The sequence below is a fragment of the Mixophyes fleayi genome, chromosome 3 (assembly GCF_038048845.1).
Source record: "Mixophyes fleayi isolate aMixFle1 chromosome 3, aMixFle1.hap1, whole genome shotgun sequence".
NCBI classification, from domain to species: Eukaryota; Metazoa; Chordata; class Amphibia; order Anura; family Limnodynastidae; genus Mixophyes; species Mixophyes fleayi.
The window spans coordinates 294196462-294214817 of record NC_134404.1 but is presented as its reverse complement, the minus strand read 5'-3'; the positions used below and the strand labels follow the sequence as shown (position 1 = coordinate 294214817).

At 38.4% G+C, this 18356-nt stretch overlaps 1 protein-coding gene across 1 annotated transcript in view; it reads right to left on the bottom strand.

Moving 5' to 3' along the window:
- Positions 1–941: 941 nt before the first annotated feature.
- LOC142142985 (bifunctional protein GlmU-like) overlaps positions 942–18356 on the bottom strand; it is a 51475-nt gene continuing 34060 nt past the window's right edge. Inside the window, exons 3-4 of the mRNA XM_075200724.1 lie at positions 7744–7926; positions 942–2488 (exon numbers count right to left, since the gene is read on the bottom strand). Of these exons, the coding sequence (XP_075056825.1) occupies positions 2234–2488; positions 7744–7926 (438 nt within the window). The 3' untranslated portion in view covers positions 942–2233. The remainder of the gene's footprint in view (positions 2489–7743; positions 7927–18356) is intronic.

Sequence of the window (18356 nt, the reverse complement as noted above, 5' to 3'; positions counted from 1 at the left end):
TGGGGGTGTATATGCTGGTATGTTTTAACTGTAAATCTATCAAGTTCCATCTACTTACGTTCCCAGTACATTTTTTATACCATCACTTCTAAGTTTCCATACCACCCACTATATATATATATATATTTATATATATACATTCATTCAAGTCGTTAGCAATATTACATTACACCTACATAAATGTGGCATTCTTTTCATAGAACAGTTAATTTCATAAAACAGTAGTGTATATTACATTTTTTTAAGTGACAATTAAAATATAGGTCTTCTTTTTTTAAAATACATATTTGATGAGCATTTTAAGGTTGTTAAAATAATATTGATGAATTGTCTTTAGGTATCCATGTCAGACCTCAGTACAATTGAGTATTATGCTGTCAGTGCCGGCATTGTCATTAATTTGTTATCACTATGTCATGCTGCTGTAAAAGACATACAAGACTCTTCAATAGGAGATGCAAGGAGGAAACAAGAACAGCATTTAATTCATTCAAGCACAGGGAGTTACTGTTCCCGAGACTTTACCATCCTCGTTTTATAGCTTCCCAACCAATTGGCTTTTGTGCCACATTTCTTACCTTCTAGGGATTAACATAAGACTGCATTGCTGTGTAAAGAGGAATGAACTCTGTGAACTTGCGCCTCTTTTTTCAGATATATTAACTATGATCATTTGTCACTAAAATGAGTTTCTTGACATTCAGTTCCATAGCAGCCAGAGAGGAATGTATCGCTCCACAATTCTGCACTACAGTATAAAAAAGAAGCCACTTTATGATGTGTTGTCACTTTTATTCCGATGGATAAAACACTGCGGATTGTTGAAAAGCCGGATTGTTCAGCCGCTCTTATAATTATTTTTTGTTAAACTATTCTCTATAGGCCGATATTGAGTGTTTGTTGAAACAGGATGGGACAGATCAATAATCAAGACACCAGTATCATGTTCTAAATGGAAATATTCATTTTCGTTGAGACCTTAACACGAATGTCTGTAAATACTGTATGCCACTTCATACAGCCATGAAGGGTCTCATAGAGAAGAGGCTGATTTAATAAAGTGTTTATACAGCACCTCTAGAACTGAAGATTTTCCTTTTATTTTATTTTTTTAATAAAAGGAGATAAGTGTTAGTTCTTTTCTTCATTTTGATATTGAAATGAATGAGAAGATGTTTTTCCTTTTAAATATTACATGGTGCAAATGGTGACATGGGATTTGCACTAATGACACTTTATATTACTATACATTATTTGATTTTACATTTCCCAGTTACTTTTATAGTTGTCAGTTGGATTCATAATTTATTGTCTTAGTTTCACATAAAATATACTACTGAAAAACAAACAGAAATGCAACACAAAATTAAATGTAGTAAAAAAAAAAAGAAGGTATTTTTATATATTTAAAAAGCAGCATAATGTTCTGTTATAGATATAATAAGAATGTATAGCAAATGCACAACTGAATGTCCATTAACCTTTTCTTATATTCCTGCTATATTATAAGAAGTAGATAAAATATTGTCATTATGTTTTCTATTATTATATAATATTATTAATCTAATAATAATAAGACCAGAAGACTTCATAGTTGAGGACATGTATATATTGATGTATTATGAAGGTTGCAGAACGCTGTGTGGTGGCTCATCAGGCGCTGATAGACCTTGTCTGTGTATAGCTACTGAAGCAATTAACGCCTAATAAGTGCAAGTAGTTTGTGTGTGTAAACAGTATGCTGCAGGGACAGGCAGTACAGCTATCCTAACTCCTACTTTATACCCATGTCACGCGTATCTGATAACGTCTACTCTGTGCTTGTTTCAGCTGTCCCTCCCAATTAGTGCTGTAGGAACCGTGTAAAGATGAGCAAACAGTACATTCATTACCCCTCTAAGCAATTGTCACTGTCCTATACCCTCTCCGGGCCAATCAGTCTTGTAAAATCCCTGTAGAACAGTTCAGCCAAAGCTGGCAAGAGAAGAAAAATCCCTGACTATTAAATGCAACGCATGCTGATAAACAGCAGAAATTAATGTCTAGACATTTAAAGAATTTACCGAGATGATTTTGCTGTGTGTATTTCATACATGACTGATTATGTTACGCGCAATCAAATGCTGGCAATCAATACAATAACGTAAAGAGCATCCTAAAGACATGCTCTGAAGCAAATTTATCTCATTCACTTGCTGGTAACAAAAAAAATAAAAGGCACATAATTTAGAAGCTAGGCAATATTTTCAGAGCGAGGTCTGATGATGAGCTCTGGGTAGCCGGTGCGTTCATCCATCTCCCGGGTGAATTGAAGGTCGCTGAGTTCTCCAATCACTATTTCAGCAGTCGTGAAGACCTCCAGGTCTCCAATAGCATGGCCGCCAATGGTCTTCCCGTCCTTGTCTGACAGCGAGATATGCAGGTGAGCATGTTCATTCAGTGTCCCCACCAAAGAAACTATTTCAAATTTCTCTTTTAAATATATTATCTGAAAAATAGAAGTAACATATACAATTATATTTGTGACAGACGCTGAGACCAGTTTTAGGTTTGAAATAACTATATGGATTGTTGCCAAATATCCCTATTTTTAAATATTGACAAAGTGTGCAATTTTGTTTTATTTATCAGCCAATTCTTACAATATATTAGTATTATAAGTCTGTTATAAGCAAATTCCAGAAACAGGGATGATGAAACTTATCACACATGATGAGTTTAGATGCCTTGCCTTAGAAGCACAATGTCTCTGTATTGTCACTGGCCCTTAGTGAATTGATAGGCTGCAATCTCTTCAATATGGCTGCCTTCATTGTGTGTTAGTGACAGGTGTACGTTAAAGAAATGAAAATCTATAATATTTATTTTAACTAGAAAGAACTACTAGCAACCAGCAGTATGTGTGGACATGTACATTTTTCTGAAACAGAGTTTAACTTGACATAACCTATGTTCTGTGGGGGAGGGGTTATTTTTCTGTTCACAGTAGTCCCCATGTTCTGCACATAAATCACATTGTAAGGCACCTTACTAAAGGTCAAACCATATCTCTGATTTTATGGCTCTCTCCTACTGTCCAAACCAGGGATATGTTTGACCCGCGGATGGTAAAGATAGGGGTAGGAGGTATGAAATGGGCAGGCTAATTGCAACATGTCCACGCCCCCTGTCTCACTGGCGGGAACAGACACGTTCGGAGGTATGGTCAAACTATACAAGTGTATTATACACTACTACTTGCACAAATCCATCTAATTGTCCGCCTAGCGCATAGTACCTACAGCATGTCTGCATTCTGGATTTTAGAAATTCCCTTAACAATTGTACTACACAGCCTTTTGCAGGTCCAGCTGAAAATACTAAACTCCGCCTACTAACACTTTAGGACTACCCCCTTCATTCATTTCAACGTAAATGCTGCTAAGTTTAACCTCATTCATGTCTTAAATTGATCAAGAAAGTGAGGGACTTCGGAACTGTCTTTATTACATGAGTCATTTTGTGAGTTTGAGTGTTTTTATTTCTTTGGTCAAAATATGCCTAGAAAAGCGCTTTCCTACATAAGGTCTACCTGGACGGTGCATACAATAATATTCACCATTAGCAATCACTTAATATTATTAATAATATTATATATGTTGCACAATTTGGCATTGCATAGTGCCAGATTAATATAGTTCAATAATTTTGCCCCCTTAAAATATTTTCAAATTTTTTTCCTCATAAGTAAACTATAAATTAATTTTGCACCTTAATCAATAAAAAATAATTGCCTCAATAATTTATATATGATTGATGCTTCCTCTTATGTTGTGAATGGCAAAATAGCTCAAACAGTTTGAGCAATCTCGCCAGTCACAACCACCTCTTTCATTTTGGCCGTTTGGATGGCTGTTTTGCGGCGGTTTTGAAAACGCCAGCTTAGCAAATTTGGTGGTTTGTATGTTCATCATTGGTAAAATTGGAATGGCAATTTGTAAAGAGGCGGTTTTGAAAACTGTCAATTCTGGTCATTTAAACGGCGGTTTGGGCTTTCGTAAATCCAGCGGTTTCAAAACCGCCTGAAAAACATCCGAAAACCGGCAGTTTAACCGCCCTTTAGTAAATCTAGCCCTAGGACTCTAACGCGTGCATCTAGCCTACACCCACCAAGGTCTCAGCCCCACTCTCTCACCAGAAGCTGCAAAATTTTGCACCCTGCGATTGGAGTTTCTGTGCTGGAGGCCCGCGGTTTGACACCGACAGAAATGTCCCTTAATAATATAGCATATACCGTTCCTAACTAGAGCGTTCTATCACTTAGCAATGAATGAATAAAAGAAAGAATTGTTTTAACTTTTTTGATGATTTTACATGTTTCTAAATGCTGGAGTTTATTTAGTGGCCATTAAGAACAGAGCTGACCACACAAACGTCTAAAACAGATTTTAAACTTCTACAATGTATTTATCTATGCCAAATAATGATAATAGCTACAACCATGATAAATGTGCAATATGTACGAACACACTTCAATTCTAAAGTCACTCTCAGCCATTGATCACTGGGAGATAACAGAGTATTGTAGAGTATATTAGACAGTTCTGTGTATATGCTAAGCATACAAAAATATCTTGCTAATGCAAAACAACAACAACCAAAATAAAACAGAATTAGTGAAACATTCTGCTGTATTATACAATGAAGCCATAGTGATTGGGAGGTTGAGAAAATGTCACAGACTTTTGTATGTCAGCATCCAGTGAACAACTAATTATAGATTTCTTACACTATTCTGATTACCAAGGAATTATAAGGCAATCGGGATCACTCTTTTCTGCAACATATCAAAAATACTTTCTTAGCTTCAGTTCTTCTTTATCATGAATGTATTTTTTAATATAAATAACATGTATTAAAGGACAATAAAGTGGACAGGTCGCAGGGGCGGTTCTAGACTTTATGTTTAGGGGGGGGCGATTTTGCATAATCACGCCCCTCCTTTGCTCTGATTGGCTGCCCCACGTTAAACCCCGCCTTCCGCCCGTGATTTGCCCCGCCCCCTCCCGTTGTGATCGCCGGCTGGGACCACTCTGATTGGCTGGCCCACATTTAGCCCCGCCCCCCACTCACGCTTAGCCCGCCCCTCCCGTTTTGATCGGCGGTTGGGACCTAGCTTTTTGCTGCTAGGGGGGGCGAATGCCCCGATCGCCCCCCCTGGATCCGCCACTGACCGGTCGCCATTAGGTAGTCATTTTTGGGCTGAACCACCCACGGGACTGCAGCCTATCAATACACAAGATACACAAGGAACTAGTGACACTCTGAGCCAATTGGAACTTTGAAATGAAATCTATTAAAGGGCACAGACAGAAACATTCTCAAGGTCTCAAATGGCTGAAACCAGAGAACAACTTGCACTTAACCTCACGGAAAATGTAGATACAATGTCAAACATCTCCGCTATTTCACGGTACGGGTACCTTTACATATACAGTATATATTTGATACCAAAATGATTTTTCAGACTAAATAAACTTACAGTGCTCTTTAAATTGTTCCTATTTCTGCTGTGTAATATATAATATATGTGCCCTGCAATATTTTCCACATGGCGTGAAATATTTTACGAGCTATTAAGGAAAACAAACAATGGTGCTTTCACTGATTTTACTGCATATCATAATAATATATAATGCACCTCTGTGGTAAATTACTTTTCTCTCCACCATCTCTATGTAAGGAAAACATTCAAAATATTTAATAGAGGCTGCCATTTTTTTTGCATGTGCTGTTTCAATCAAAGATATTTTTTGGCAACAGGCATCTCACCAACAATACTGATTTTTATTATTTATTTATTTATAAGACGCCATAGATTCTGTAGCGCCGGATGCAGAAGCAAGTAACAAATAGATGGGGTAATACACAAAAGTGGCACAGATGAGTGTGAGTGATGCTATGGAAGTGCAGCAAAAGACATGACAGGACGTACGAGGGAGTCAGACAGAAGACAGACGTGGCACAATAGGTAGAGAGGATCCTGCCCGTGAGAGCTTACATTCTAGAGGGAGGGGTGGTCAGAGACAGTAGGACCAACTGGAATAAAATGGAGATGGCAAGAGAAGGAAGAGGAGGTGATGGATAGATAGAATGGTCAGGAGGTGGTAGGATATACAAGCTTGAAAAGGTGAGTTTTGAGTGAATGTTTGAAGGACTGAAAGTTTGGGGAGAGTGGAGTGAGGTGGAGTAGGGAGTTCCAACGAGTAGGGACAGCACGGTAGATGTCTTGAAAGCGAGCATGGAAATGAGTAATGAGTAATGAGAGGTGAATTAAGTAGGAGGTCATAAGCAGAGCAGAGTGGCCGGGAAGGTATTAGATATAGATCTTAACTGAGGTAGCTTATTTTAAAGGATAACCCGACCTTTTAAAACATTTTGATGGTTGAAGCGGTTTATCTCCTGGCTTGGCAGAATTGTAGCTCTTCAAATAAATATTCTGCCCAAGCTACTTTATTTTTTCCAGATCCTGTATCCAATTGCCCAGGAACATCCTGACTCAGCCACACGAATGGTTCATCCAATTAGTTTGGAACAAACTCCAAATAACTAGTTTTATAAGGGGGGGGAGAGTAGGAGACAGGATCACAGGGTGCAGAAGAGAGGGTGCCAGGGACAGGGTGCAGGGGAGTAAGTTTCAGGGGACAGGATCCCAGGGGGCAGGGTGACATGGGACTGAGGAGATGGTGCCAAGGGAGAGGGTTTCAGGGGACTGGATACTGTGGGTAGGGTGCCAGGGGGCACAGGACGTGATTTCAGTGGACAAGACTGCAGGGGACAAGGTGTCAGGGTAGAATTGAGGGTGTATGGGGAGAGGGCTCCAGTAATCGGGCTAGCCCAGTCAAATTTAATTAATTAATTAATTTGAAGACAGTAATGGAACTATACTACTCAGTGGATAAATTAACATTGCTGCTGGATATTTACAAACGAAGTGCAAGTGTGCAGTATCCTTTAGCAATCAGGCATTAGCTTTCATTGTCTAATGTGATCTAAACTGATCAAAACTAAATGCAGATTGGTTACTATAGTTCATTATACATTTTTATTTTATTAGTAAATATGCTACAGAAACATTTGAATGAAACAGCTCTCAGTATCTGCAGTCATACAACGCCTGTATTGTTTTAATGCAATTCATATTTCAGTATCGGTCCATTCTTCAAATGACAATATATTTAGACGGTACTTTGGTTGAATTAAAATCTAATTACCACATATACCCTTCTATAAATCTATAGCATGTCCATCTCTACTTTTTCTTTGTATAACATTCACTGTGTTTACTGTGGGCGATGAATGTGGTCCTAATATCTTCCAGGGCAATTATAATTCTATTCAACAGCCTGAGCTTAGAAGGCAAATGTACGCCTGGTAATTGAGACTGTGCTATGAGAGGTATTTCCTTTGTGACATAAGAAATATCCTACATATTTTACCATTTCAGCATTGCCAATGTGTTTAATTAAAGATTATATCAAATTAAAGATGACAGGATACGTTCAGGGGAAATGCATTTCATTCTCTGCATTTCTTGAGAAAGACAGGACGAACAGATTTTAGTAACAGCTTGTAGTTTGGCACCTAAGCCTTATAATTACATAATTAGGAACAGTACACTTCTCTTGAAACACTCCACGGCCATCTTGCGCTATCTGTGCATGACTTAAACTGAGCCAGTACATCAGCAGACCTGTCAGGTACCTCATTGTTATTCAGCGAGTCTGCGTTAGCCAGTCTAAGTGTTGCTTTGGTGACACTGCCCACACAAGTAATAACAAATGGCGCTGTTAGATTCTTCTCCTGCACAAATTTAAACAATGATGTGACTATTTCTTCTCCCGGTCCCAACCGCAGGGCGTAAGCCGAGAGAGAGCTGGGTCCTTCCTGTGTAAGACAATAAAAGAGAGATAATTGTTTCAGTGTTGGACAGAGATGGGTTTACCATGTGACCATCGCAGCAGCTAATGAGATCTAGCTGAACAGCTTAATCTTATTCTGCAACGTTCTATCACACATCTGATGTAACAAATTAATAAAGAATATCACATAGTGTATAATTATATATAAGAATTGTTATTCAATGTTAATTATACTGTTAGAATGACACATTATAGCTGTAATGTTATAAGAGGACAGCTTTGACATATCACTTCAGTGGTTATTGTAGGACTACTCTATAACAGAGATACTAATAATATTCACAAATATATATATCCTGTATGTAAAGGTCTCAGTCTCTTATTAGAAAAGAAGATATTGGAGATAAAGATGTCACAATGAGGGATGTCATTTTTATACACACAGCAGAGGTCTCTCTCAGTAGACCCATTGAAGGAGATAACGGAGGGAAATAGTTTGTATGGCAGCTTGCACAGTAAAGATGAACTTTTATAAGTAGATTATATATCTGCTAGCAGTCCTGATTAATGGGTGCAAAAGGGGATGGGGCTTAACAGAAAGTGGGCGTGGCCTCAAGCAAAGGTGGCTGTGGATTGGTGGATAGGGTGGTGTTTGAAACGATCAGAGTGACACTTGTTTTGTTACCATTTTCACTCTAACATGATGAAAGGTATAATATTTGTGAATGTTAATAGACAAACTTATATATAATGTAACTTACTGTATAGTTTAGTTTTGCTGATCCTGTCAAAAAACAAAACACACCTAAAGCATAGGTTATACACCCCCATGTGTAAATTATAAAGACACCAGGGCCATCTTTTCCATTGGGCACGATGGGCAGGTGCCCGGGGGCCCCACGGGCAAGGGGGCCCCATAGGCAGGGCTCTTAATTAGAATAAATAATCCTGCAAAAGAAAAAACCTGCAAAAAAAACCTTCAAGGGTCACTGAGCAAGTACATCTATCTATCTCTATCTCTATATACCTATATCTTTATCTGTATCTCTATACATCTATATCTATATCTACATATATATATATATATATATATATATATGTAGGGGCCCTGGTGCACTGCTTTGCCCGGGGGCCCATAATGTTGTTAAGATGGCCCTGAAAGACACACTTCTGTATCAATGGGTGAAGATGCAGTCAATTCAGTATTAGTTAGGAATATCCACTTAAGAAAAGATGCAGCATATTCCACAGACTCCCGTAATTCTGAAACGGAAAACTAACGCTCCTGTGACTTGAAGTATGCTCAGGACATAACATCCTTCCCACACTTTGAAGTTTAGGTTCTAATCGGCTAAAACAGTCATAAGAAATACTTCTAACTTATCCTGTTGTTCATGTGGGTGTACTGTGGGTTATGGGTCCATCAAATAAAATTGTACATGACAGATTTAGAGTGGAAAAAAGTGGAATGGGGACACAAATATTAAAGTTAAATTGAAGTTTTGTGTATTGTATGCAAGCACTATCCCCTTGTGGTGGCAGAATCTATATATAGAATTTTGTGACTTCTAGCATTCTTATAATTCACAATGTGGTATATTATTTCAAACATATTATACACGTGACAATAAAATTCTTAGGGATATTATATACCTTTACTTGAAGTACTTCTGCTGTTATATGCCCTTTATAGAAGTGCTCTTCCCTGATATCTACTATTCTTAGCGCTTACGCCAAGGGCATATTATCACTTATTGTTAGCAAATGTCCCACTGTTTGTGATGTTATTATTGTTTATTTATTGGGCACCACAAAAAAAACCACAGTGACATACACTATGAAAATACAACCTATAGAAAAGACATACCAACTGGCAAAATTAATTTATACTTTGGGTATCCGAGTACCGAGCTGAGTAGCTTGGTACTCTCTCGCCCGCTCCGAATCCAAATCGAGGCCGAACGTCATCGTGACGTCGTTGGATCTCGGGGCTCGGTTCTCGCGATACTTCAAGATTATAAATACACGCCTCCACAGCAATCCATCGCCATTTGACATAGGGAGAGAGCAGGGTGTAGTCACAGGCTGATTAGAGCAGGGACAGAGAATCCAATATTCTTAATCCAATTGATGTAACAAAAATCGCTAGAGAAGAGAGGATAATAGAGGTTTTTTTTCTTTTCAATATTTGGCACTCCCCAGTGCTTTAGGGGTGTCCCACATAATTATGCATAAATATTTCTGACTGTCAAAATTACTATCTGTCAGCAGTATCTACCAAATAATTTTTAGCACTCCCCAGTGCTTTTGGGGTGTCCCCCCTAATTGTGCATAAATATTTCTGGCTGTCAAAATTACTATCTGTCAGCAGTATCTACCAACTAATTTTTAGCACTCCCCAGTGCTTTTGGGGTGTCCCCCCTAATTGTGCATAAATATTTATGGCTGTCAAAATTACTATCTATCAGCAGTATCTTACCAAATAATTTTTAGCACTACAAGTGCTTTGGGCTGAGAATGGATTTAAAGCAGTCCACATATGAGCAGAATGAGCAACCAGGTTCTGTCACCAGTCCTGATGTTAGTGTTCCCAGTACGTTATCTGGGCAAGGCGATGTCAAACTACAGAGTGTTTCGAAATCAGTCCAAAAAACAAAAACAAAATTTTTTTTTACTGTGTTGAAGCGAAAAAGAAGTGTTACTGAGCAAAAGTTAAGTGCCGATAAAAAAAAATTGCCAACATGCCATTCTACACACGCAGTGGCAAAGAGAGAATGAGGCCTTCACCTTTGGCTATTAGTGGCAGATCCCAAAAAGTTACCGAGCCTACAATTGGTGCACAACTACTGTTACGCGTCAAAGCCGAGCTGCAAGATAACAGTAAGGCATTAGAGGATAATGTTTGCTCTGATTCACAAATGACACCAATCCCTGTGGAGAGTCCATCCAACAGTGGGATGTCTAATCGTGAGCATTCTGTTAGTGTACCCATAAAGAAGTGCCCTTTCAGCAGTTCTGCTGATGTGTACCTGAACAGCCCGAGTGTAGCCGCTGATACACAAATTGAGGATGCCACTTTGGAAATAGAAGAGGATGAGGGGGAGATTTGTGGAGGTGACGAGGGCGCTAATGAGGATGCTGATGATTATGATGCAGACAGATACCAAATTGCCTTTCTCAATTTATATTTATATTCTAGATTATATAACGGCTGAATATTTTTCTATTTTACTCCTAGTGGAGAGGGGATCTGATGCAGACAGATACCAAACTGCCTTTGTCCATTTCTTTGTATATTCGAATTTCTAGTTCTACAGTCTATGCAGGCTGCTTTTTTTTCTATTTTACTACAAGTGGATGGGGGGTCTGATGCAGACAGATACCAAACTGCCTTTGTCCATTTCTTTGTATATTCGAATTTCTAGTTCTACAGTCTATGCAGGCTGCTTTTTTTTCTATTTTACTACAAGTGGATGGGGGGGGGGGTCTGATGCAGACAGATACCAAACTGCCTTTGTCCATTTCTTTGTATATTCGAATTTCTAGTTCCACAGTCTGTGCAGGCTGCTTTTTTTATATTCAACTACAAGTGGAGGGCGGGGGGGGGGGGGGCATAGATAGCCACCAAACTACCGTGGTCCATTTAATTTTACTTTCTAGTTCCACAGTCTGTGCAGGCTTTTTTTAATATTCAACTATAAGTATAGGGTGTAATATACACCCAAAGACGATGGCTACATTGCCAATAATCAAAGATGGAGGAGGTAGACAACCAGGTTTGTCTGTATAATTTGCAGACAAGTGTTCGAATTAAGGACGGCCTACCAGGGATTAAACTGTTTTTTTCCTAATTTATTAGCTTTAGAATTACCTCACTTATCTAAGAAACTGGTGGAGCATTAAATTAGGTTATTTTAGACCAAAAAAAATTTATTTTTTTCGAAAATAGCAAAACAAAACCAAACCAAACAAAACCAAAACCAAAACACGCAAGGGCGGTTTTGCAAAACCAAAACCAAAACCAAAACATGAAGGTAATCCAGATCCAAAACCGAATACAAAACCAAAACACGGGCATCAGTGACCATCTCTAACTAACACTGGTCTATGGGCAGTACGGTAGCTAAGTGGTTAGCTTCTGCCTCACAGCACTGTGGTCATGAGTTCAATTCCCGACCATGGCCTTATCTGTGTGGAGTTTGCATGTTCTCCCCATGTTTGCGTGGGTTTCCTCCGGGTGCTCCGGTTTCCTCCCACATTCCAAAAACATACTAGTAGGTTAATTGGCTGCTATCAAATTGACCCTATGTCTGTCTGTGTGTGTGTGTTAGGAAATTTACACTGTAAGTTCCAATGAGACAGGGACTGATGTGAATGAGTTCTCTGTACAGCGCTGTGGAATTAGTGGTGCTATATAAATAAATGATGATGATGATCCTGATGCCTAATGTGACCAGACTAAGTGTGACAGACAACTAACTCCCTGAAATCCTCTTACTAAATCCTAACACCAGCTTACACATGTATTGACTTTATTTTAATTCCTTTATTAACTCTCATCTCTTAAGCGATATCACTGACCTCTCAAGAAACATGCAATCAAATATGGATGCTCCCTGATGTGCTGGTGGATTGGCAAAGTTAGAGATGAAGCCGGAGACATTTATTTCAAAACAAATACAATCCATTGCTAAGAGGATGGGTCACATTTTAATTTTATTGATTGGATGAACTGAACTGTTAAAAATTAAAATTAAAAACAAAATATAATCATATTTCCTGTTGATCTCCTATTTTAAGACATTACAAATATCTAAGTTTTACATCTGGAAAACAAGTCTGACCTTAGAAACAGCAGTATACTAATCCAACTGTAGAACACTAAAACCCGTTCCACTAGATAAAAAAAACAAAACAAAAATTTAAAAAAGAATTCCAAACCGGCCAGCCTGCATCTGGTAGATAACTTTAATATCTAATAAGAAATGGCAACCAAGGAAACAAGCTGTTTAGTACGTAATTAGATATGCGATAAGAATAAAAATAAATCTATATGAACAGTTTGAAAACCACTATGCAGATAAGATAAGCTTTTTTAGCATTAAGTTTTACAACAGCAGTGTTAATAGCGGTGTAGGCTCCTTGCTCTGCCTGTGAGTTACCCCGCTGGGAGACGGGGAATAAGTGTTGACTCATCTTTTCCTTACCCAGACTTCATGCCTGTGAATGTCATTTCTCTAGATGACGCTACTTTTGTAGTCTAAACCATTTCACTCTTCAGTTGCGCAACTTGGATATTTAAACATAAACAGCACATTCCTAAGGGACGGTTTAATGGCTATCCTGTTATATTTGGAAAAAGTGGATCCCTCCCCTAAACTATCAAATTGTCTGGGGATCAACAGTTTTTGTGCAGCTGGGCTATGGTGCTGCTCAGTAAAACAATATTTATACAGAGTCAACATATCCTACAGTACTACACATAAGGCTAGTACAACATCATTTAAAAAAGACATAGGCAAATGGTAAATGTAACAACTAAAAATGTATGGTAAATACAGGCACTCGGTGCACAGTAGTTGTATGGTAAACAGCATTAAATATATACACTATGTACAGTACACATCCCAGTGCATGCACACGATGTTGGCACTAATAACAAGACACTGACTATACGGAAGTAGTAATATACAGGAGACCAGGAAGGCAGCTGTTGGAGACTTTACATAAAGGGGCAGATTCAATTAAGCACGATGTGCCGCTGAACATCGCCACCATGTTCAGTTGTGCATATTGACAACTATAACGACAAAAAATCTGTGCACGTTTTTCTGAGCACCTCTATGGGAAAATGAGCAGATATTTCTGTAAAAACTCTGACACTATGGGGCATATTCAATTAAAACGGCAGATCGCGGTTACACGCGGCTGCACACTTCCTGTTACCGCAACATTGCGGAAACCCATTCTCACCCCATAGGGATGCAAAGGGTAATCTGCAATGTTGCGATACAGTATTAGCACTATGTGCGCAGTCGTGATCTGCCGTCTTAATTTACGATGCCCCTATGAGTCTCCGCAGACTGTTTCCGGAGACACATCGGGTCACCATGCGCTGAACTGAATCTGCCCAAAACAGTGTTCTGGGGCACAGCATTACTCTTTTACTAAATGGCTAATTAAACAAGCAATTGCTGTGCTATGTACTTACATAGTCCCAGCAGAACTACAAATGTAGTATATTTTACATTAAACCAATAGAGACTGAAATGTCAGGATTATGTATAATACACATTCACATTGATTTGTACCATTACCCTGATAAGTATGGTCTTTACTCATTTGTTTAGATTTATAGGGGCATATTCAATTGTGCGCGGAGTGCCTCCAGAAGGGGCGCGAAGGTACTCTGCGTTACCGCAACGGATTTCCCTTCGCCTCCCATAGGGTTTCAAAGGGAAATCCGCAATGTTGGGATACGGTATTACGAAAAAAACAATGCGCAGCCGCGATGTTCATCCAAACCCCATAATTTCCATACGTAGCCATGTTATTGAAGGTCACAGAGTGCAGACACCACTCACACACACACATATAGAGAGAAATTCTTCAGATCAAGTTAGATGTATCTAACTTACAAAGTAATAACTGCAGAAACTTACATTGGGAAAGTGATATTTTGGTTTAATAAAAACTTTTGGGAGAAAATTGTTTACAAAAGGTGGAAATTTCTTTCAAAAATAAAATGTAATTATTGAAAGAAAATATGAATTTACCTTTGCATCTTTCAGGTAGTACACAAGAAGAATTACGCAGAGTGGTTGATATTATACATTGAACAACTATGCATCATTGATAGTGAATTTTCTAAGCATTACACATTTAACAAATATTGCCTATGCATAGTGATTTTATTTCCATGCACCTGCCTCACACATGGTGTCAAGTTCCTTGTGTAAATCCTTAGAGGCTGGGGTGGAAAAATAATAGGTTCTATGTAACACTGTCCTTTACCCTGGGCTTGCTCACGTATTACTCTGCATCTCAACAATACTTAATATGGAAAAGAACAGATAGGATAGACATGAATATTTGAGAGACAACTACAGATCAGTCATTTTGGCATTAACTCCAAATAAATTACACTATACCAGTAGTGCTAGGATACTGCACCTGATACTATACATATAACCTAGCATTTTCTATGTAAATAATATAGATGCAATGATATAACTATGATTCTGTACTGTACTGTCCTAGAAAATTGATACATGTTTGATAGGAAGCTGCTGAACCAGATTTTCATAAACATCTACAATTGTTTGTTTATTTGATAATCCTTTGTAAAAATATATATATATATATATCATACTTGCCGACTTTCTTCAGCTCCCTTCCGGGAGCCAGCCAGTGGAGGGGGGCGGGACGCCGAAATCGCCCCTGTGACGTCATGACGCAAAATGCATCATTTGACAGCGGGGGGTGGGGACAAACACTGCGATTCACCGGGAATCGCAGCGTTTGGGATCTAATTCTGCCCACTTCACTAGGAAGTGGGGCACTTCCTAGTGAAGTGGGCAGAATTCGGGAGATTTCCACACTCGTCCGGGAGTCCGGGAGACTCTCGCAAAATGCGGGAGTCCCCCCCGGACATTCCGGGAGAGTTGACAAGTATGATATATATATATATATATATATATATATATATATATAGCTTAAGGTAATGTAAAAGTGGTCTTGTCAACCACAGATTAAACACATAGGAGCATATTCAATTAAGCTGGCACATTCCGTAACGTTGCAGATTTTCCTTCGCAACCCTATGGAGGGCAAATGGAAATCCCGAATGTTGTGGTAACACGAAGTGCCTTCAGGTCCGTTCTGGAGGCACTTCACGCTTCATTAGATATGACCCATACTGTTTGATTCAAGTCCAAACTCAACTCGCACGCAACTTGCATTTTATAAAAGAACAGGGAACTTGAGCGTATTACCGTCCATTTTCAAATCCAAGCGTATCTCAAGATACATTTCAAATTGAATCTGGGTGGAAGTACGTTCTCGGTAAACAGAACTTGCCGTACTCAGACACACAGAACAGACTGCAGAATACATACATGCATATGTACAACTAAAGGTCACATTAGAATGCATTAAAAAAATGATCAGGAAGTAAAATAATAACTGTTATCAGCATAATCATTTATATGAATATTACGTTTAATTTTTTTATAGTTTTAATAGAAGTTTACACTTACATACACATGTTGTGTGCTAGCAAGCGGCATGCATACGTGTACTTTTTAATTAAAAAACTATGCTGTGTTTGTTATCACAATAAGTTGGCATTTACACCTGACCTGTGGTTGATGCAAACGGTACGAGTGAAACCGGGCATATTTGTACGTGTTCATTTGTTTTAGGGCAGGATAAAGACTGAATTTATTGTTTGCATCATCCATACACACTTGTCTAACGTCATGTAATATAAAATCCCAGTCCGTTATCACAAAAAAGAACAGCAGCAGGTATGGGATTAAGGGTTGAGGGCTAAATTGAGACAAAAGAACAGTCTTACTATATTTTTTCGGCAAAGCCACAGAAAGCAAGACCACTATATGTGACATATAGTGGGGAATTCAATTAGCTGTGAGGTGCCGCCGGAAATTCCCTCAATGTCCGGCTGCGCACACTGCTGAGTAATATGATACAGAATCTCCACTCATTTTCTCCTTCCATCCCTATGGGACGCAAGGGTAAATGAGTGGAGATTTGAGAAAAACTCAGAGGGGATGTGTCTTGCGGACTGCTTAGGAAATTCATTGTGGCACCTCGAGGATATTTGAATTCCCCATATAGAGTCAGATGACACATTGAGGTCATCCATACTGCCCTATACCTCTAAAAGATATATATATATATTAAATTAACATGGAGACTGTGGTGTGAGTTAGTCAGCTTTACATATATCACTATATGTGGAACCAACTTTTTTGGTTTTAATATAGAACAATAGTTGGTACAGCATTAACTGTGTATTTGGTGAGTGCAGAGAATGCATTTTTTTAAATAAATAAAGAAATATATATATATATATATATATATATATATATATATATATATATATATATATATATATGTACATATATATATATATATATATATATATATAAAAACACATATATATATAAATATATATCATATATATAAAAGCCTAGTGGCGTGTGTGTGTGGAAAAAAAAACCAAGCTGCAGCGCCACCTGCTGGGCGGATTTATACACTGATCTACTAAATTCTTAGTGTGGGTGGGGAAAAAAACCTCAGAAAGGGCTGAAATTTGGTATACTAAGATATTTTTAATTTGTTGATTTAATTTGTTAATTGTTAAAAGTGTTTATAAAGATTTCAAAAATATATATATATATTTCATGAAGGAGAAGTGACAGTTGGGAGTGGTTGGTGGTTGCCGGGGGTGACAGTGGGGAGTGGTTGGTGGTTGCCGGTGGTGACAGAGCGAGAGGAGTGTGATACTCTGGACCACTGAGAGAGATCCCTGTGTCTGGATAGACATCTGGATAGATGTGGCGATAAAGATGAAGGATGAGGTGATGGAGAAAAATGATGAGGTGGTGACATGTGGACAAAACCACGTTAAAAAAGGGCGCTTGCGTCGGGGAGTAACGCTCTTCCCCTGAGGAGGCCTGGCCTAGCCCCAAATGCATGACAAGAACCTTTTTAACACCTTAAGTAGCTTGATTTGACTAGAATGCATGAGTATCATGCACGGGTTAACTTGTACATATATATATATTTATATATATATATATATATATATGTAATTATATAATTGGTAAACTGTACACTTATATTTGTATTTAGAAAAATGATTACTGTATCATTGTAACCAGGATGCAGAAGCGTTAGTTTCCTGATGTAGTGAGGGCATTTGTCATTTGTTAGAGCCAGCCAAACACTGCATAATAGGCAATAAAATGCATCTAAAGCATCCCCTCATTTACAATCTATTTAACCATTCCACGTACAAGTGCCATTTGTTTTAAAATGTTTAAATAAATAGGTTGTTGCTGTCTCTTCCATCTCTTGTCTCTGTCTTTTACTGCTACCCGTCTCACCCATGCAGTTAGCAATCCATAACTAAATTAGATACACTGAATATGTTTTAATGGGATTTGTTCTAATTGGACGCTCAAAGTCTATAGCCTTTAGTGACATTTAGAGGCATACATGGAGCCTCATGAGGGAGCCTTAATTGTTCCTTCCTGACAATGTACGCAGGCAGCATGAACGGCCTTTTTTATATGACTTCCAAGAGAGAAGCCAAATAAATCAGGACATTTTTATTACAGTAAAAGTGGTAGCTGGGTACAGAAACATCTAGATAGAGAAGATACTCTGTTGATCAATTAAAGCAATCAGTTTAAGACGATTCTGGGT